Source organism: Hakea prostrata, chromosome 9 (assembly GCF_041222555.1).
Source record: "Hakea prostrata isolate BN-2017 chromosome 9, UWA_Hpros_2, whole genome shotgun sequence".
Classification (NCBI taxonomy): domain Eukaryota; kingdom Viridiplantae; phylum Streptophyta; class Magnoliopsida; order Proteales; family Proteaceae; genus Hakea; species Hakea prostrata.
The window spans coordinates 3378233-3400872 of record NC_142608.1 but is presented as its reverse complement, the minus strand read 5'-3'; the positions used below and the strand labels follow the sequence as shown (position 1 = coordinate 3400872).

The following is a 22640-nucleotide window of genomic DNA, read 5'->3' as shown; positions in this document are numbered from 1 at the left end:
GTCAATCATGTGGTCCCAATTTCATATGTACAATTAGTCAGTTATGTACTCAAAGAATGATATGAAAAGTGAAAATTCTAATCCCCATGATCTGGGTCTGGGAGGCACAACAATCTCCAAGTCCAAGTGGGTTGGCCGAGCTCAAGGCTGGTTGTACTTATGGCCCATTGGGTTTTCCCACCAATTGATAAAGTGAATCTGCGCTATTCTTATGCTTAAGGCTAATATAATGCTTGGCAAACATCCAAAATATTGTATAGATTAATCAAACAAGAAGGGGATAACATGAGGAACAAGTATGTCAGGTTTGATTGTGAGGAACAATTAGAAAAGTTTCTCTAAATCTTTGCGGGTGTAGAAAATGTAGTTTAAATGGAGAAAGTATTGAAAGTCTTCCCATAGAAAATGTAGATCAACTTGTAATTATCTTCCCTTGTTGGAAGGCATCTCCTTTGGTTTCTCTTTCTCTTTCCCTCTCTCTGTCTCTCTCAATTTGGTGATTAAAATTGAAGTAATTTTCTTAATTCCCATGTGAATCTTTTATGCCTTTGACGGGATTGATTTACCTCTACTCCACACAACAACAACAACAATAAGCCTTGTCCCAACTAAATGGGGTTGGCTACATGGATTCTTGCCTTCCAATCAGTTTTGTTTGAGGCCATGCTAGATACAAGGCCTAAGCTATGCATATCCTTTCTCACCACTTCTCTTAAGGCTATCTTAGGTCCACCCTTAGCTCTTCTAGTTCCTTCAATTTGGATTATATCATTTCTCCATACAAGGGCATTTATAGGTCTCCGTTGAACATGTCGTGCCACCTCGAATGACTTTCTCGAAGTTTATCACTTATGAGAGCAACTCGCAAACCAACTCTAATATGATCATTCCTTATCTTATCCTTCCTAGTTTTACCACTCATCCATCTTAGCATCCTCATTTCTGCTACATTGAACTTATCTATATGATTCTTTTTAACTGCCCAACACTCTCAACCGTACATCATAGCTGGTCGAACGAAGGTCCTATAGAATTTTCGCTTAAGCTTTAATGGAATACTTTGATCACAATAGACCCCGGACACATCTCTCCACTTCATCCACCCTATTTTAATTCTTTGGGAAACATCATCCTCTATATTTTCCTCTACTCCGTGTTCTTTGTAAATAATCCCAGAACCCAAACCAGTGCTGTGTGAAGAGTGGAGAAAGAGAGGGATTAAAGAAGGGAAAGTGAACAATGGCAGAATTTTCTGTGTGATAGAAAGTATATTCTGCCAACCCAGCCAATTTATATTTATATTAAGCCTAAACAGAATTCCAAAAGCAATGTAACACTTACCTAGTTAAGTCTATAGCCTAAACAGGAAACATACTTAAACTAGCAAATTAGCAAGTACAAACTAAGCAATAAAGAAAGCCATGGTACAGTGACTCCTTTTCAAGTTGCATATAAAAACAAGAGACAGATTAACGAGGGAAAATGAGCAATGGCAGAATTTGTTGTGTGATAGAATATGTATTCTGCTACCCCAGCCAAGGTATATTTATATTAAGCCTAAACAGAATTACAAACAAAAGCAATATAAACTTCCCTAGTAAGTCTATAGCCTAAACAGGAAACATACTTAGACTAGCAAACTATCATGTATAAACAAAGCAATAAAGAAAACCATGATCCGGCGACTCTCCTTATCAAGTTGCTTATAGAAACAATATTTTAAACATTATGGATTAGCTACCAATTAGGCACACATACGTGACAAATGAACCCTAGGGTAATGAGAGCTTTTAAGGGAAGTGAAAGAATAGTCTTAGTAGCAGATAGAAGGAGAACGTTAGGTGTCAGAAACTTTGAGTTGTCTACTTTCTAAGTGTGATTTTTGAGTTTCCTCATTTCTTTAGGTTCCTTCTGGTTAAAGAAGCTCTTTTACATTTTACACCCCCCCCCAAAAAAAAAAAAAAAAAAAAAAGAGCTCCTTTACAGGAGTTGTCTCAAAAGCAAAAAGGTCATCTTTGAATGACTAGTATGTAAGAAAAACCTATTCACTAAGCTGGACAGGTTAGTGAATGGTTCCTATTTCTGCCACATGGCAAATCAGATTTTTCTGGAAACTTGTTCACTGGTGAATCCCAAGGTTCAGTTTTAATGTTGTCCAGTTTCAGCTCAAACAAAGTTGATATGTAGTAAAATAAGGTGTTGACTAACTGAGAGAGTGCACCGCTGCATGGGAATGCTTGGTCCATCGAATGGATGCATGTAATACGTATAATGGTATATGGATGTGTGAAATTTGATGCACCCAAGTGGTTGGAATTGTCACCCTGCCCTGTCATGTGGCACAACTTGGTGTACTGTAACAGTCCAGAGATACTTCGTCCATACTTTATTCATGAATCAATTTCCAGATGCTACTTTTCTGATTAAAGAATGGTTCTGTTGCAGTGTTGCTAGCCATGGAGGATGTTAATCCTATCGCATGGCTAGATTCTTTTCCTTCAACCTCCTGTTCAAGTATGATTCCTTGTCATAAATGATTGAAAAATTGACTAGAGCTGTTCTAGTGGTTGAAATCAACACCTCTAAGTGAAGAGGTCGTGGGTTCAACTCTGCTGATGCATATTAATATCCCCATCCCCCGGCTTAATAAAGCCCCTTTGTAAAAAAAAAAAAAAAAAAAAAAAAATTTCAATCCTACCAATGAAATGATGAAGAAATACAAAACTACTTAACCATGTGTTTATTTTCGTGAAATATTTTTTCCAAGTTGAATAAAATAGGGTTATTTATTTATTTATTTATTTTTTTTATAAATTTATTTTTTCTGGCACAGGGGGTGGGGAGGGGGAGGGGATCTAAGTGTTGTAAATGATTGGTTTGGCAGTAATTACCACTCTGTAGGGGTTGGATGTGTTTTTTTGTTCATGGTTATCCCCAAAGGATTCAAAATTTTCAAGTTTTCATGAAATAAGTAATGGTAGCTGTACTGATAGGGAAGATCCCCACAGCAGAACCTGATTCAGTTTTGATTGGAATAACACTAAGCGGGAATGAATTATTTGTCATGGTCAAGTGGTTAGGCATGATTCAATATTATGAGTGAGAGGAAACCCATTCAGTTCAGGTGGAACTTGTTCTCATTAAAGTTGCCTTTTTGAAGAAGAGTGATGCAGATTAGTCACATAAAGGGCTTATCTTATTGGAAATAAGCCTTGGGTGCTGTTATGTATCTAATAATAGTTAGATTCGATATCTGTGGTTTAAGGTATGCCTTTCCTAGGTAGTTGATAAGTATTTTAGTTTTCTAGCTGAGTTTGTTGTCTCTGGAAGCCTTCCCCCTTTGGAATTCTTCCTTTATTTTGAATTGTGTAATCAATGGAGGCTCAGTATGTGTGAGCTTTCAATCAATTGAATTTTGAAAAAGGATCTCTTGTCCAAACTCCAACTGGGAGTAGGTGAGACTCCTACATCAGACCAAAGTCAGAGTCAGAGATGCTGAAGTTTGAAAATGCAGACTGCAGGAATTGTCAAGGCAGAGAAGCAGTGTCCCCGGGGGGGGGAGGTGTTCAAGGCTTCCCTTGGGTTGAATGAGGTACACTAACAGTTCGTGAATTGATTTGGAGATTTAATCTGGTCTTAAAGGTGTTCTCCAGGTGCAGCTTTGCAATTGATGAGAAACAAGACCAGTGGAGCTCAACCCCAACAACACCTTGCAAGAAATCTGTTCTTAGGTCTTAACCATCAAAACGGAAAAACAGTAGAGCTTGATGGAGAATAGAAAATAGAATTAAAGTTAAAAAAGAGAGATAAAGATAGGAGAAAGGGGTACAGGATATTGGCAGTTAATGCCCTTCATGGTCTCATTATGACACACAATCTTTGCACAAAGCAATAATATCAATCTTCATTAATCGTGGGGTGGCTTTTAAAAGCCTTGCATATGGATAGGGAGCAATACTTTTGCCCTTGAAGATGCAAGAAACTAGAAGGTTAACTTGACAATGTTCAATATTAGAAGATTCATAGAATTAGTAATTAAATGAAGTCTTGGAGTAGCAGCAGACCTCTTTTTCTAGACCCTACCGGAGTCTGGAGGTTCTTGTCAAGTGTCAAAATCATGTGGTCCCTATTTCATATGTACCATCAGCCAGTTATCTACTCAAAAAATGAAATGAGAAGTGAAAATTCTAACCCCCATGATCTGGGTCTGAGAAACACAACAATCTCCGAGTACTAGTCGGTTGGCCGGCTCAAGGCTGGTTCTCCTTATGTCCCATTGGGTCTTCCCACCAATTGATAAAGTGAATCTGCGCTATTATTATGCTTGAGGCTAGCATAATGCTTGCCGAACATCAGAAATATTATATAGACTGATCAAACAAGAAGGAAATAACATAAGGAACAAGTATGTCAAGTTTGGTTGTGAGGAACCATTAGAAAGTTCCTCTAAATCTTTGGGGGTGTAGAAGAAAAGGTAGTTTAAATGGAGAAAGTATTGAAAGTTTTCCCATCGAAACATAGATCAACTTGTACTTAATCTTTCCCTGTTGGAGGTCATCTCCTCTGGCCTCTCTCTCTCACAATTTAGCAAAAAAATTGAAGTAATTTTCTTAATTCCCATGTGAATCTTTTATGCCTTGATGGATTGATTTACCTCTACTCCATGTTCTTTGTAAATAATCCCAGAACCCATTCCGGTGCTGTGTAAAGGGTGGAGAAAGAGAGGCATTAGAGAAGGGAATATGAACAATGGCAGAATTTGCTGTGTGATGGAATGTATATTTTGCCACCCTGGGCAATGTATATTTATATTGAGCCCAAACAGAATTACAAAAGCAATATAACACTTACCTGTTTAAGTCTATGGCCTAAAGAGGAAACATACTTAAGACTAGCAAACTAGCAAGTAAAAGCAAAGTTAAAAAGGAAACCATAATATGGCGACTCTCCTTTTCTAGTTGCATATAGATACAATCTTCTACACGTTATGGATTAGCTACCAATGAGGCACGCATAGGTGACAAGTGAACCCTAGGCTAATGAGAGCTTTGAAGTTAAGTGAAAGAATGGTCTAAATGGTGGATAGAAAGAGAACTGTAGGTGTAAGAAAATTTTTGTTGTCTACTTTCATAGTGTGATTTTGGAGTTTCCTGATTTCTGTAAGTTCCTTTTGGTTAAAGAAGCTCCTTTACTGGAGTTGTCTCAAAAACGACGGGGTAATCTTTGAATGACTAGTATGTGAGAAAAACTATTGACTAACTGGACCGATTTTATCAGTGGTTCCTAGTTCTGCCACATGGCAAATCAGATGTTGCTGGAAATTTGTGAACCGGAAAATCCCAAGGTTCAGTTTTAATTTTGTCCAGTTCCACCTCAAACGAAGTTGGCATGTAGTAAAATAGGGTGTTGATTAATTGAGAGAGTGCACCACTGCCTGCAAATGGTTGGACCATTGAATGGATGCATGCAACACATACAATGGTATATGGATGTGTGAAATTTGACGCATTCCAGTGGTTGGAGTTGTCACATTTCCCTGCCATATCTTGCAACTTGGTGTACTGTAATGGTCCAGGGATACTTCGTCCATAATTCGTTCATGAATCAATTTCCAGGTGCTACTTTTCTGATTAAAGAATGGTTCTGTTGCTACACATGGAGGATGTAAATTGCATCATATGGCTAGATTCTTTTCCTTCACCCTCCTATGAAATGATGAAGAAATCCAAGACTACTTTTGTAACCTTTATTTTCCGGGAATGTTTTCTCCAGGTTGAATGAAATATATATATATATATATTGTTTTAATCTTTTCTGTTGTTTTTCCGGCCTGGGGTTGGGGGTGGGTGTTGTCTGAGTGTTGTAAGTGGTTGGTTTGGCAGTACTTACCACTCCTTAGAGGTTGGAAGTGTTTTCTTGTTCATAGTTATCCTCAAAGGATTCATAATTTTCAAGTTTTCATGAAATAAGTAATGATAGGGAAGATCCCCTCAGCAGAACCTGATTCAGTTTAGATTGGAGTAACTTGAAGCTGGAATGAATTATTTGTCATGGTCTAAGTGGTTAGGCATGATTTAGTATTCTGAATGAGAGGAAGCCCTTTCAGTTCAGGTGGAGCTTGTTCTCATAAGTTACCTTTTTGAAGAAGCGTGATGCAGATGAGTCAAATAAAAGGGTTTAATTTTATTGGAAACAATCCTTGGGTTCGGTTATGTATCCAATGATACTTAGATTCCATGTGTGTGGTTTAAGGATGGCATACCTTTCCTAGGTAGTTGATAAATACTTTTAGTTTTCTAGCTGAGTCTGTCACTTTGTTGTCTCCGGAAGCCTTCTCCCCTTTGGAATTCATCTCTTTGTTTTGAATTGTGTAATCAATTAAGGCTCTGTATGTTTGAGCTTCCAATCAAATTGAATTTTTAAGAAGTACTTCTTGTCCGAACTCCAAGTGGGCTTAGGTGAGACTCCTACAGCAGGATCAAAGTGGGAGTCCTATTGCGACCTCAGTGGGATCCAACTGTTGGACAACTAGTGGGATTCTAAGTTGCCACTTATCCTGATGCAGATGCACAGATGCACTTGACTGGTTGGAAAACCAAACCCGAACTAGTCCAAGGTTTTTGGTCCATCAAGGTCTGGAACTAGTTCACTAATAAGTTGATTGAGTCTTTTAATTGTTTGGGTAGATTATGTAGGAGCTTCTTAGGTGGTTTTCTTTTCTAGAATTTTGCAACATGGAACTCCCCTCATTGAAGTGTTTTTTTCTTTTCTTTTCCCGAGTGAGTTTACTCACTGAAGCTTTAATTGCTCCAAATCAGTAATAAGTGGTTGATGGATCTGGAGTTCCTTAATTATGCCCTTACAGCTGCTGAAATTTCGAAGGAGATTTATTCCGCAGTTGGAAATCAAACTCTTATAAAGATCGTAGGTTTGGTTATATTCTAGTCATGAAAGGAGGTCCTTTTCAGATCATCCTAAGCCCCTTCTGCGGTATAATAAAAATAGCATTGGCTGTGATGGCAGGGTCTATGCTATCCAGAACCAATTCTATGGAGTTTTCACTCATCCATTCTTCGCAGGCTGCAATGATGGATCCTTGATACTGTAGCATCTTACCTTGTTCAGGGATGTAAACTAGACTTGTTTGGGCTCATAACAAGTAGTTCGAGACACCATTAAGCTTGATATTGGTAATTTGAACATGAATATTGTTCAACTGGAGGCTTGGGATCAGCCATTATGCTGAAAGCAGCATGTATAATAGCCAGCTGCAGTAAAGCTGATCTGAGATATCAAAATCTACCAGGATTAGTTCGAATACAGAGCACTAATGATCCAGGCTTCAATATGATTGGGGGTCTTTTGGAGATGGGGAAATTATTCCCGACAGATTTGGATAAATAGTTGACTGGATCAGAAGTAATTAGAGTAGTACACTTTTGAGAAAACTCCCAAAAAAGGTTGTCACAGGAGATGGTGGGAAAATTTTAATTGAAGAAATTCAAACCAGCAATAAGTTTTCACATGTGGATTGAGTGCAGTATGAGAGCAATCAAACTTCAGAAGATCATCACATCAGCTGGATGGATAAGTATCAATTGTGGAACTCATAAATATAGATTAAGAAAGTCAGATTTAGTAATTGTATGCATCAAGTTCTAGGATATTATTTTTGGAAGTAGTCATTTTCTTAATCCTAAATATCGTGCGATCAATTACTGGGGCACAGTGCAGTAATTAGCAGCAGAGGTGCTGCATCCACGAAGAGAAACTTGGTTACTTGTTTTTTCTGGCTCTGATTCCATGTGACAGTAACACATTCGGGTTTGAGGGGTTGGGTCGGGTTGGGTTGTACATGTGCCATGTGCCCTTGTTTCATGCTTGTTTTAAGAGTGTGATTCCAGGTGAGATAAATACAGATTTATTAATCTTCTATTAGAGAAATGTTGTGTTTGATGCTCACGCTGCAGTCAAGTAGAATCCTCATTAGGCCATACTACTAGGGGACTTCAAAACATTCCAAGAGCTCTGCTTCCATGTCTTCTGTTCTGTGTTTAAGCTCTTGTGTTTGTCATTGAGGGGGTTTTTTGTCCATGCCTCCTTTCTGTTATTAACCTTCTGCTCTGCTCCTAGCTGAATGGCGTTATTCTGGCTGATAATTGCAGATCCTACACTGAGACCAAAATTTTACTCTCCCTATTGTGATCTTCATCTAATGCTGTTAGCCTTACAGTATCTGGATATTGCCATCTCTAATTCACAGTTTGACGTCAATATGCTCAATAAGAGTTTGGAGAACAGAATACTAGTTGAATAGCACTTGTGATATCTACATGTCCTGTGTCATCCTAAAAAAATTCAAGTAAAAGGTACAACAAAACCTGGAACCATCACTGGTGAGGTGTCCAATTTGTGTTTTAGGAGATGTTTCAATTGAGTTGCCTGTAATTTTGTTTTGAATTATGAAAGCAGAATGTCTAGTGGTGTTGAAAGTTAACTGGTTGGACATTTACATCTTGAGCTTCACAATAACTGAAATCATAACCCAGGCATGGTGAATTGGAATGCCTCATATTCAATTGTGGAAAATCAAACTGAATCCGCATTAGAATGTGGATTCCAATCTCTGTAGTTCAAGCTTAAACCCCATGAAAAAAAAATCAGTATGAGAGTTATGTGTTATGCATTATTCATAAGTGTCTCCCAGGATATCTGTAAGTGAGACTAGGGGGTTGTATGGTAACCTAACCATTCTGTGCCAAAATTCTCACTTCAGCACAGAATCCACTTTTTATGCTTCTGTGCTGAAGTGGGCAAATTTGGCACAGAATCGTTGCCATAATCTTGTATGGTTGGACACAGATGGGCACGTTTCTCTGGCCCAACTTGGCATAGAATCTTGTATGTTATATACTACTTCTGTGCCAAAATGGGCACATTTTTTTAATAAAATATTTAAAAAGATAAATATAAAATAATTTAAAATACGTAAATATACTGGTTCAATTCATACACAAGTGCTCACATAAAATCAGTGTGGTTAGATCCTAATTTATCACTTTTTTTTTAAATCCTAGTTCATCATTGAATCAAAAGAACCTTGGTGGATTTGAACCACCATCTCTTGAAACATGTTCATGTTCCAAGTGCTCTACCAATTGAGCTAGAGATCCACAAAAGAACATGGAAAATTTTAATTAATTCTAGCAACATCAACTTAATTAAGTTAATCAAAGAACATGGAAAAATTCTTCTAGCACCAAATAGAGAGGGCCTTTCTAGCAGCCGAGATGGCTTGTCAAACTCATTTGCAAGTCATGTCCAAGCAAACAATTGTCAGCAAGTTGTTAAGCCCCTAGTTGATGAATAATGATGCAGTTTCATGACCATGGCATCAATAAGCAGAATTTATTAAACCAGAAATGCATTCTGAGGTACTCAACAGTCAACATAGTGGTTACATCATCCAAGGGTTGCAAGTAATCTTGAAGAAAAGCAGGAAAATTAACAAAGAAAAACACAAGTAATGATGACAATGTAGCAACTAGCATCACCCTTAAGAGTAACTATGAAATGTATCTTGGCAATATTCTAGACAAGTGTAATATGTAATCAAGTATAATGCCTGCAAATAGGGAAACAGAATTATCTCTCTAGTCCAACAAAAACACCTGCAAATGTAAACCAAATAAATAGAGACAACAAAATCAAACTACGAGTTCGGATCCATATGAAGGGAATCAAAATCCTTTATCAGTATGGAACTTAATATTTTTGGTAGTTTCCTGCAACTTTCTGAATTTTAAAAATACAAAGGAATAGATTCTAACAGGGAGGTTAATATAATACAGAAGAAATTGCTGATATTCAGGTGAATAGGATGACACGAGGAACCCGGAAAGCCTACGGTTGGCCATTTGCCGGAACAAGTTGGCTTTTTCGATTCAAGAATCGAGTCCCGCCATTTGCACCAAAAACCGAACCCCAATCCCTTCTCAACCCCAACCCCACAGAGAAAAAAAACAAAGCGTAGGGAACCCGGAAAGCCTTCTGTCACAGATCAGATCGCTTTCCAGCTTCCCCTCCTGTTTAAAATATTTTGTTCCTTTCTTCATTGATACCTTAATCCCAGCCACCCCCTTCATGAGAGCCATTCAAGTGGCAAGAACCGCATATAAAAGACAGATATAAAGGAACCATAATTTATATAGTCGGAAGACAGACTCCAACACAGACAAAATTCTAATAACCAAGGGTATTCATTACTTGAACCTTTTTTTTTCTTCTTTCTTTTTCTTCTTCTTTCCAAACCTGAATTGGGGTTTTTTGCATTGTGAGACACTACGAAACCTTCCAAATTCTTGAAACTAGACCATTAGAGCCATAAATAGATGTTTGGGCTGTTTTTTTTCATTTCTTGGGTTGCTTGAAAGAGTTACTACTACAATGGAATCCAAAAAACCGTAGCAAAGCATCAATTAAAAAGGAGAAGGGAAAAGGGGTTTTCTACTCTTCGTCCACAAGTGACAAGGCCAAGGTTTAACGCTAGCCCATCAGCCAAGAAGTGAACCAAATGATGATCAGAGTCTCTGACTTTCCGAGTTTTCAACATCTAAGGGCTAATACCAACTAATGTATGAATCTTTTAAGAAAATATCAGATGAATAAAAACTACCATGTTGGATTTTGTTTTAGCATATTTTAGTTTTTATGGCTTAAGAAATGAGCAGGAATGACAACTTGGCTATATCAAACCAAAAAATAGGTGACCACCCAGGAAAAACCCTTCAACTAGTGGAGATACAAAGCAAGTCAGTAGTTAAAATGGAAATTCTATTCTATGCAGCAACACCATCAAGCTTTCAATACTAAATCAATATGTTTATCATGATGCACTTGATTAGCGAGATGGTTCTAGAGAAAATGAGGATGAAGAAGAAGAAGTCACCTTCTCAGAGGAGAAACTTGTATTACAGAAGAGGAAAATTGGAAACCACGCAGAAGGTTTTTTATTTTCTTAAAAATCCCAAATCACTCACCTTCTCAGAGGAGAAACTTGTATTGCTGCTTCGGACTCTCCCCAAGAACTGGGTTGCAGACGGCTTCGGCTTGCAGCGACAAGGACTCGAGTGACACAAGCGAAATACAAGCGAAGAAGATGGAAGGAAATCACGCCTGATCACCGTATTCAGAAAAACAGTCAAATAAATACAAAGAAATAACGACTATGAAATAGAAGAAGATGGAAGGAAAAGGTCAAGACATACAAGCGAAGCTTCTCTTGAGATTCTTGGATGGAATCGGGGAGTAAGTATTCTACTAAGTTTGGAAGTTCATCAAAGCGGTAGCGAAGTTGCAAACAACTTCCAACTTACACACACACCCCAAAACAAGCATCAAGATAAAGAAGAAAAACAAGGCACAGATGCGAGAGAATGCACAAAAATCAGAATTATTAAGTAAAGAAGCATCAAAGACAGAGATCCAATCTGCATTTGGTATCAACAAATAAACATAGAATAAAATTATGAGGGAAGGTAACCCACAATCCTATTTTTCACTGTCCTCCATCATTCTATTATGTAAACATAAAAAGTAGAATATCCTCTCGGTAAAGAGATCAGAGAGAAAAATAAAATAAACAAATAAGGAATATAATCGACAAAGCATGGAGAAAAGAGGTTCTACTTCATCCATCAACATCCTAATAATACAAATAAATAATCACACATAAGAACCAATAGGAAGAGCTACAGACCCTCAAAACACATCCATATTTCTATGTACGAAAATAGAAGCTCAAACCCGGTTCGGAGAAATGAAAAATAGAAGCATAGAGCAACGAGAAAATGAATGAACAAGAAGAAAACATTTGAACAAGCTAAGGAACATCATTACCCGGATACTACGAAACAAAGCTTATGAACACATGTAAAGAGGGGAGAGGGTTGTGAGAAAACCAAAATACGAACTTCCACTAGCAACTTACGGAAGTATTGGAGGGGGAAAAAATGAAAAAGCGAGAGAGACGGAAGAGTTGAGAGAATAGTTGAATGTGATCGGTGGTGACGTTCGTTGGGGTTATAGGCTGCCATCATGGGTTGCATCGCATGAGGTGCTGCTGCATATAATATGTATCCGTCCCGAGCTACCCTAAAGCACCGCACCGCTAGAGATGATGTGCTACACTCCTTCACTCACCCCTGTTTCTTTTTTCTTCTTTCGGCTTCCGGACAATACGGACCCGAGAGAGGGAGCAGAGAGAGACGAAAGAGACTATATATGAGAAAAGCACTGTTGGAAGAAGAAGATGGAAGGAAAAGGTGGAAACAATTACAAGCGAAGCTTCTCTTGAGATTCTTGGATGGAATCAGGGGGTAAGTATTCTACTAAGTTTGGTCGATCTAAATCTATCTGCGAGTTCGATAAATTACTTTGGAGAGTTCGATAAATTACGGCAAAAAAACATACCACGGGCGAGGGCGATCCACAGATGCAAGGGCTCCTCTTCTCGGCGAAATCGGTTGATCGCTCCTCTGGCGAAATCGGTTGATGCTCTTCTTCAACCTCCAATACAAAGCAAGCAAACAAACTTGAGAGAGTCCAGCAACCCAGATTCTTAAGCGAGACGATACAAAGCCAAAATGCCGTTGATGGAGGGACAGAGACACGAGAGAGAGCAGAGAGAGACGACAGAGTCGAGAGATGGACAGAGACACGAGAGAGACGAGATAGAGACGAGAGGGCTAATCTAGGGCGACCGTTGAGAGATGACCCTTGTGAGATAGAAAAAGTAGAGTGCAGCGAGACGAGAGAGAGCAGAGAGAGACGACAGAGGCGAGAGATGGACAGAGACAAGAGAGAGACGAGAGGGCTTATCTAGGGCTACCAAAGTGCCGTTGAGAGATGACCGTTGAGAGACGACGACAAGCGAGTGCCAGAGAGACGAGAGTGATGAGGAGGTTGGAGGAGCTTTGAGGAGCTGTTTAGGGTTATCGTGAAATTACATCGATAACCCTAAACAGCGTCACGGCTTCATTTGTGCCCGCAAAATGGTAAAGAATGACTTATGTGCCAGAGAAGCTCCAATTTGGAGCTTCTCTGACACAATCCAAAAGTGTGCCCATTGCCTGGTTTGGCACACATTTGCTGAACCAGCACAAAAAATTCGAACCGGGTTACCATACATGATTCTGGTCACTTCTGTGCCAAAACGGGCAAATGGCACAGAATTAGTGTGCCAGAATGGTTACCATACAACCCCTAGTTGCCCTGGGCACAGGAGAATAGGTTTGATTGTTCCTACACCTCCATGGGGAACAGAAACGATACTTATTTGCATGAAGAAGGTGCTTTAAGTTTTGGCTCTTTGCGGAAGAAAGAATATCTAATATTGTTACCTCTTGACTTGGCAACGAAAGAGGTTTCTGCAGCATTTGGAACAACCTCAATGAAAACAGAACCACAAAGATTCTTCGATTTATGGGACAGATATGCTTAAGTTTTCGCTCCTTGCATACAAAAGAATGTCTTGCTACTTGCTGACTTCTGCAACAAAAGGGATATTTGCACTGCTTGGGGCAGTCTAGTGTGAGGGGGTGAGGAAGAAAATGATGAATCCTCTGATGGTTTGCCGGCTGCAGAAGTTTATTGCAGGCTTTGAACATCTCTGAAGACTGAAAATCGTTGACCCAGAATTGGCAAATTATATAGATCCTGAAGTGGCTGATCCAATCATTCAATAAACCCCTTGTACCTAGTGTTTTGGGAGGGATGTTCATGGCTTTGACTCGCTGATGAGCAAATTCATCTAATTTGATTAGGCATCTTCTGTAGGAACACAACTACACGAGGGGGGGTTGTTGGTGTCCTGTTATTGTATTTGCTGTTGCTGGTAGTGTTCTTGATGTATGGTGTGACCTTGAGATACAGCAGGTTGTTGTATCCTCTCTATCTTTTTTCGATTTTCCACATTACTTGCGGTCTTTGTTTTATTAGTGAAGCTATTTTTGCAGTTCCCCTGCTCCAAAAGAAAAAGAAGTTTACCATTAATCTCACCTCCTTCCCTCTCATTTGAGCCCTTCGCAAGTGACCTCCCTTTTGTGTGGGGCCACTGCCATGCTCTCTGAGCGTATGGTGGACAGATTATGAAGTGATTGAGGCGAGTTTAGTAGAGATTAGAGCAAATTGCACTGACACCCCAAAATGGAGGCTTTAAAGCACAAACACCCCGCTTTATGTTTAAAAAGCACAGAGACCCCAAAATTGGATTTTCGTTCGATATATTTGTCAAATTTATCACTGAAAACAATTGAAACACTGTTTATTTTCAAAAATATCTCTCTATAATAAACAGTGTCTGAAAGGTTTAAGTGACAAATTGGACAAACATATCCAACAAAAATCCAATTTAGGGGTCTTTGTGCTTTTTAAACATAAAGTGGGGGTGTCAGTGATTTAAGACCTCCTTTTTAGGGTGCCAGTGCAATTTACTCTAGAGATTAAAAGCAATTGGCACAACTGCTGGTGGCTCACATTAGTTGATAAAGGGTAGGGATTGAGATTTGAGATAAATGTTTAAAGGAAAAACGAAAAAAAGAAAAAGAAATTCAATGTAGTAAATATTTTTGGGGGGTCTAACTCTCGGGTGATCTTTGACCATGTAAGGGACAGTACTTTGAGATTGATTGCTATGAAATTAGAAGATTCAATGGTTTTGTTAGAGCTTGATGAGAATGGATTAGATCCTAAAAATGTTTGTTGTCGTGTGGACAGTATTAGCTCGGAAATTTATCCAATCTATTTCTTACTTGTAGATATGGGACATGTGTCCTAACATCACATTAAATGGTTGAAATTCATTTATAAGTCATATCAAAGAGTTGTGATTAGATTTAAAAAAAAATAATGTGACTTGTAAATAGAACTCAACCTTTTGATGTGAATGTTAAGACACATGTCACACATTTACATAGAAATTGACTGAATATTAGTTCATATTAGCTCCGGAAAAAAATTGTCTAGGTGCATCTCTTTTTCAATGTAATATACCAAATTAATGATTGAAATTAAAACCCTATTTTAAAATGGATCTCATCCTCTACTTGTCAAAAAACCCGATACAACCCCGATGCTTTGTCTCTCTCACTTCCGTCCTCTCGTTCCTTCGTCAAGGGAAATTGAATTGTATCCGCCATTGCTGTCAAGGGAAACTAGTCTCTATTATTCATTTTTCTTCTCTCCAGCAATGTTGTGAAATGAAAAGTGAAGCTCTACCGAAAAAGAAAAAAAATAAAAAAAAAACCCTGAAAAGTGAAGCAAAATTTTAGGAAGTTGTAGAGTAGAATTTGAACTTTATCTATTTGTTTATTTCTAGTTCAGTTTATTCTCTGTTTGCTAGTATGGCACTATGGCTATAAGGAAAAAAGAAAACGGCTTTCTCAATGAGCCACTAGCTACTCCCAGATTATATAGTTTTTCGTGATCGAAAATAATATCACAATAAGTTCTAACTGCGTTTAAACCACTTGCTTCTCCCCAAATATCTTTTCTCTGAGAGATAGTTTCCTGCCCTTTTTGTGGTTTGAGATAAATGCTTGTTGCTTGGAGCCTTGTAGCAAATGACATCACCATTGACCAGAATTGCTAGGGGTTCTGTAGCAATTATCACTGACTAAAGGTTGGGTTGGAGCTTAAAAGGTAAACCCGAAAATAGAGATTGTGCTTCTTGATCCAAATCCTGATTTCATTCTTAAAGACTCTATTGTGAGCTTCTCTTTGCGCAGTGCACTTTCAACTTACCTGGGTCTACCATAAGGCAAGTTATAATTGGGCATGGAGACGACTAGCTTTACACCATTGCCACTCTAAGTCAAATTCGTTATGAAGACAAATACCATAACACGATGCCGGAATCAGGCATTTTTTGACCTTATTTCAACCCAAGTATCGATTTCATACACGTACCAAAAAAAAAAAAGTATCGATTTCATACCTTTATGAGGGTCAACATCTTTGCAGTAAGACATGAAAAACTTTCATGAAGAAAGTAAAGAATAGAGGGTTTATTTATTAAGCATAAATTTCTGAAATTTTTTCTTACTCTAATGTATTAATTTAGTATATACCCAGAAAAGGAAAGATCTTTTGAGTACAAGTATAGAGGGGTTTTGCCAAGGCAAACCCACACACAACTCACAAACCCAACAGGAGAAACATACAGATTACAAAGCAGACAGACACACACCACTCAGAAACCCAACAGAAGAATCAAAACTCAAAGACGTTTGGTGGTAAAGGCGTTCTGATCAAGCCGTGGCAATGGCTTTCATGGCCTCAAACCTGGGTTCCTTGGCCTGGAACTTGAGCCCTGCATAAAGCTTCATGTAATCCTCGAACACGAACTTGGGGTACTCTGTGTCTGCATTTCCTGCTGCCTGATCTTCTTTACTCTTGGCCACCAATGATGGGGCTGGGTATATGACAGCATCACTTCCTGGGTTGTAGAACGATGCAATTGACATCCTATTGCCATCTGTTTGAGCAATCACCCTGTGCAGAACGCTTTTGTACCTCCCATTTGTAATCACCTCAAGCTGATCACCGAGGTTGACAACGATGGAATGGCGCATTGGAGGAACATCCACCCATTGGCCGTCCTTGAGAAGCTGAAGGCCACTGACCTTATCGTCCTGGAAGAGCAGGATGATGCCGCCGGCGTCTGTGTGGGCGCGGAGACCCTTAATCAGATGTGGCTTAGGGCAGGGTGGGTAGTTGCTGACCTTGGTTCCAAAAGTCGGGCCTTTGGAGCCATGGAAGGCTTTCTTCAGATAACCTTTCTCCAATCCCACATTCTCACACAGAAGATCCAGCAGTTCTTCTGCCATGTTCTCCAATCTCAACGCAAATTCCTTCATTGTTTTCCTGCAAATCAATTCAAATGGATTCAGCAATTGCTTGCAAGTTCATTAATTTTGTGGTTTTAAGTGTGACCCCTCTGTTCTTACCTGTATTCATCATCAAGATCGGGGATTTCGCACAAGTTAGAGGTAGGGAGGTGTTTCACGTGGAAGGTGCTCTCCCAGTCCATGTCGTTGATCTCTGCCTCCTCACCTTGGAGGGCCTTGCTTGCCACCAATTCCCTGAACCTCTGCTCCCTACACTTCTTGTAATGTTCCTTAGTTAGCATCTCCAACTTGTCCATCAGCTCTATTGTTATCCCATGATTCACCAGCTACATTTACAAATGAATTATTCATTAGATACAGGAAGAGATTGAGTTTGTACGAGCTAAAAGCTAGATACAACAAAATAGTGAAAAGAGTGTGACAATCATATTACATATATACCTCAAAAAAGCCCCAGTTCTCACAAGCATCTCTAATCAACTCCATTGTAGCTCCTCTCTCCTCACCATTGAGCTTCTCCATGTTAATAACTGGAAAGGAATCCATCTTTCTCACTTAATTAATCTCTCTTTCTTTCTGCCTCTGCTTCTTTTTCTCTCTAAAAACTGATTCGCTTTCTCACTTCGATAATGTCTAGGTAGGCAAAGCTGTTGCAATTTATAGGCGTTTCTCAGCTTCCACATTAGGGGGTTGGATAGTGGTGGGGTCACCGGTCTTTGGTCTACATTTTACCAATCACATACGTCCAAAAACCGGAATATTAAAAAGCAAAAAAGTAAACCAGAGAAGAAGACTTCTCAAGCACCCATGTGGCCTAAGCTTATCCGGATCGTGCTCTAGTGCTGCGCAATTAATACACAACACCACGCAGTATACAATCAAGATATAAAACCAGCCAGTTGATTTCAACACTTTTACGCAGTTGGTTGATTTCAACTGTATGCTACATGTGTTATGCATTAATTACGCAGCACTCAACCAAAACGTAAGCTTGTAATCCATATCCTTCTCCACAATTGACACAAGCAACCAATCACAGGAGATGGCCTGGTTAGACTTGAAGTTAGTCTCATCATCTCTTAGATATTAGTTACTTGATGGAATGAGCTGAGTCAAGTCCTTTAATCTATTCTATTCTAAATTAGTTCAATCTAATATCCATACACTAAAATAAAATTCATTAGGCACAGAAGAGAGTCTCTAGTCCCTTCATATGGGAGGCTTGGACTGGAGCTCCTTGACCATTTTAACGGTTCAAGGTGTTCCCTTCTTTTTTGACGAACAACTGGAGACCATGGCTGCTTCAACCATTGGTTAAAGGACCATGCGAGATCTGTGCTTGAAAGGCAACACCCAGGAAGCTACCGGCTTCCCTCTCTCTCTTTCTGTCCAATAACAAAACATCATTTTGTCTTCGCTCTCCGTCTTGTCTGTGTCTGTACAGTAAGTGAGATATGATTTTCAATCAAATTGAAATACTTAATTTCAAAATCTTGTCCAGCAAGGGAAACTCCTAATCACACATAGCAATAAATTCTAACAAAATTGCTTCTCTTGGTAACGATCAGAGGAGTTCAGTCCTCATACGCCCCTTTGGGAATGACTTTGTTGAAGAATCATTTAGACCGGACTCTAGTACCTCAGTCAATGTCTTAAAAAAACCGGGTATTTTAACCGATTCCCAGATTACCTCAATATGGATAGGGTACGACCGATCTGATTTCCTTTGACTCAGTGGAAAATTTTGGTTTGAGCTATTCACTCATTGATCCTCCAATTATTCCAACTATGGGGTGAGTGATTGTGATTGGTGCTGACTCGATTGAATGGTTAGGATTGCAAGCATATAAAAAGCACGTGTTCAAAATCAAATTAAAACACTATATGCCACAGTTCATTGAATTTTTGAAGAAAAAGGCAAAAATGGTGCTCTTTTCATAGATGACCTACTACTACAAAAGTACAAAAATTTTAGAATTACTTTATTAACTATGTTTTTGGTATGGTTTTATTTGAGGTTCTAAATGAAATGTCTTGTTAGGAAAATGTCTCAATTAACAAGTGGTCCTTTTATGAAGGCGGGGACCAATGAGGGGCTGCGCATGAGTATTGAATATGAGAAATTTTCATTTTGTTGGGGTTAGAGGATCATCATCATCTTGCCAACGCAGAGCAGTCGGCATAAATTAAATGCAAATATATCTATATATACTTTATAAGATAAAAATAAAAATAATATTTTCTAATGGTTATCTAGTTTGATCAGATATCCATGTCTCTATTGTTTGATCAGATATCTATGTCTCTATTGTTTAATTCCTTAGTTAAAATGTAGGAAAATCAGAAAAGTAACAAAGTTGGTGACTCCAAGCAGACTGCTAGATTGATATTATCTATTATTAATGTGAAGTGAAAGGCAAAATTAAATTGAAGTCGATGGCAAAATAAGAAAAGATAATCAAAAGTTCAACATGTGAGTGAATAATAACATATCAATATATAGGACCTATTTGATAACTTATCGAAAAACAATTTATGGTGTTTATTTGTTTTGCATGAATTTTGCAATATAAATTGAAATTCTTAAAATTTTTTGCATCAAGAAACATTTTCGACAGGTGCATTCTCGTGATAAAAGCGCTCAGTGCATCCACAGGGTAACCCACATCGGAATTTGGCACTCTAATAGAACGATACCAAATTTTGTAATAGAACAATACCAAATTGGATTTAGGGGAAATAGTTTTAAAAAGGGTATTTATGGAATTTGGCACTCTAATAGAACAATACCAAATTTTGCAAATTTTATTATAATTTTCAACTTGTTTTAAGAAACAGATTTTATCAAATGCCTATATTTATTGTTTCTACTTTCAAAAGCAAGTATTGTGCTCTAAAAAAATGTTCTGCTTTCAGAAATGCTCAGAAGTGATTCTCTACTATAGTCAGTGAAATGATAATCACCATTTATTCTCTATTGTTCCCTAGAAACAAGGAACAAACATGGAAAAGAAATGCACATTGACTTGTGCCTACATAACCCACAATCCACCATGGTCATATCTCATAAGGCAATGTCGAGTGCCTTATTCCACGGCTGGTCATAGGGAAGTTGGATAAAGTTGTCCTTCAAAAGTGAATACATTATCTATCCATTAATCATTTAACTACTAGATGGAGTTTTGTGCGAAAAACATTTACATTAGATCCATAAGACTATTCATGAGAAGATTTTAGGTATTCAGGCGTCATTTTTCTTGTAATTAGTTTTTTAAGAATGAGTTATACTTTGTTTCAATCCAATAGATCATGTGTGGATGAAAACTAACTGTTCCAATTATTTCTAGAAATTCTTCATGACAACTGACCAGATTTTCTCAAAAAAGAACACTCTATAGTTAGGTTAGTTAGGTTGAAGAACAACTAATTCTCAAGTTAGAAATTCAAGTTGCTAGCCTATTCCTGAGTAACTTGGTGATGAATTAATCCATGACTAGCTTCTCTCTTCATTAATTGTATGGTTCAGATCTGCAACTCAAACTTTGAGTAGGGTTCGGTTCATATCATGCATAGATATCTTTTTAAGGTACGTAGCCTGCTAAAATTAGTTCCAAATATTTAAGGGTCATGTTTGAGGAGTTGACTTCAAGCTTATAACCCAAATGGAAATGTCGTGTTGAGATTGAAATGAGAAACAACTAGTATAGTATAAACTGCTTTCTGTCTCATTATCCTCATGGGCTGCTGCTGTTCCTCCTCCATTATCATATATATCCTTCTCCGTTCCTTCATAGATCTTGTCAACCAAATCTGAATCCTTGAATCATGAAAGAGGCAAGGTCTTTGGCCTCTCTTCATGTTCAACTTGTTAACTTCATCTAGGAGATCGATCATGTTGTAATTTGGTCAACTGAAGCCTTCAAAGCATTTATGTCTATTTGCCTCTAGCTTCTTTGGTTCTGCAAATAATTAGTCAGGTTGCTTAAAATGTCCATGTATGTTCTTCCTTGTACGGTAAGGCATTCGTAATTTTCGAAGTGTGGTTTTCTTAAGTCATTTCAGAGACCAATAGAGGATAAGAGGAATCAATTCAATGGTAACAATAATTAGTTTGATTGACCATTTTTAGGATTCAAATCCTCTGCGGTGTTCAAAGTAGCAGTCATCTATTGATCTTTACAGATGAGTATCACCTGTCTTGAAAAAAAGTGAAGAATGATGTAATGAATTATAAACCCTATATTGGAATTTGTGGACCTTTATGTTAAAAGGTGTAAATCCAATGCTTAGGAGACATTCATGACAACAAATGAATGACCGGTACTTCGGGTGCTACAAAGGATTGAATCCTCATTTGTGTAGTTTTAGTTTCGATGTAATTTGCCCTTGTTTTTTCATTAATTACGAATTCAACTTTTTTACATGAACAAAAATTTGACCTCTTTATGACATCTAATTTTTTTTTCTCTCTGATAGATTATCTATATCCTTGGATTAAACAAATCGCAACCCAGGTCCTTGTAAGGTTCATGGGCTGGTTGGGATAGAAAATTCATTCACACAGAACTGCATTAGACGATAGAGTAGTTGAACATTTTTGACTCTATAACATTTAGAAACAACCCAGGGCCTGGGCGCATCATAATCCATGATGGGTTTATAGAAAGATCATATCTCTGCTGGCATTGCCTTATTCTGTAATGGATCATACTATTCTTGATGCATGGTACTATAAGATAAATGAGGCGGTGGATATGTTTTTAGCATGCACAATGATGACAACCTATTTTATAGAGACAATAAGTCAAAGGAGGTTGCTTATTGTCTAAGGAGGTTGTGGGCAAGGAAAGAAGTTTCGCCCGGTTCGCCGGGTTCACTACCTGCGAACCGGGCGAAATGGTGAAATATCGCAGAAATTTCGGCGATATTTTGCCCCCCATATATAAAAGTTCGCCCAATTTTTTTGGTATTTTCACTCAATAATTTTTGTAAATTTGATGCCTATCCTAATCTGATGTAAATATGTGGTAAATTTGAATTGTTTCCTAAAAATTATTCCTTTTAAATTCTCCTTCATAGTCACATTTAATATGTTACCTTCTGAGGCGTACGTCATTCGGACATAATTGGAATGATTATTCAATCACTCTGAAGATTCTATTCAAGATTTATTAATAATTTAAATTGTTTCCATAAGTTATTTCATGTAATCACTTTGAAGATTCTATTCAAGATTCATTAATAATTTAAATTGTTTTCATAAATTATTTCGTGTATACACTCTTCCCATCACATTTGGCATTCGGGGTATTTTTTGCCATTTTGAGCCCATATTTGATGCCTATCCTAATTTTATATAAATATGTGGTGAATTTAAATTATTTCCTATAAATATTTCCATTTAAATCTCTTGCTTAATCACATTTAACGTGTTACCTTCTAAGGCCTAAATCATTCGAACATAGTTGGAAATACTTGGAATGATTAACCGATGATTCTATTACAAAATCCCTTCATAATTTAACTTGTTTCCATAAATTATTTCATGTATATACTCTTCCCTAACCACATTTGGCATATTGACTTTTGAGGATTAGATCACTAGAATTGGCATATTTGTGTTGGGTTTGTGACAATTTTGGCTACAAATTCCTTCATCCCCTGTGTCGATTCATGAGATATTTTCTTTACTGCAACTTCGATTTTGGAGGTGGGTAATACGCCTCTATACAC

At 38.0% G+C, this 22640-nt stretch overlaps 1 protein-coding gene across 1 annotated transcript; it reads right to left on the bottom strand.

The window, feature by feature from the left end:
* Nucleotides 1-16040: 16040 nt before the first annotated feature.
* Nucleotides 16041-17532, bottom strand: LOC149004092 (1-aminocyclopropane-1-carboxylate oxidase 3-like). The gene is made up of 3 exons (XM_089168237.1): nt 17349-17532; nt 17007-17233; nt 16041-16923 (listed from the first exon to the last, which is right to left on the bottom strand). Exons 1-3 carry the CDS (start codon nt 17451-17453, stop codon nt 16308-16310), a joined length of 948 nt encoding a protein of 315 aa, XP_089024363.1. The 5' UTR covers nt 17454-17532; the 3' UTR covers nt 16041-16307.
* Between the last annotated feature and the right edge of the window lie 5108 nt (nt 17533-22640).

Excerpts from the sequence above, each read along its gene's own strand:
- LOC149004092 (XM_089168237.1), bottom strand. The coding sequence starts at position 17,453 with ATGGATTCCTTTCCAGTTATTAACATGGAGAAGCTCAATGGTGAGGAG. Across the intron at positions 17,234-17,348 it reads AGAACTGGGGCTTTTTTGAG|CTGGTGAATCATGGGATAAC; the intron begins GTATATATGTAA and ends TTGTAAATGTAG. Across the intron at positions 16,924-17,006 it reads GATCTTGATGATGAATACAG|GAAAACAATGAAGGAATTTG; the intron begins GTAAGAACAGAG and ends ATTGATTTGCAG.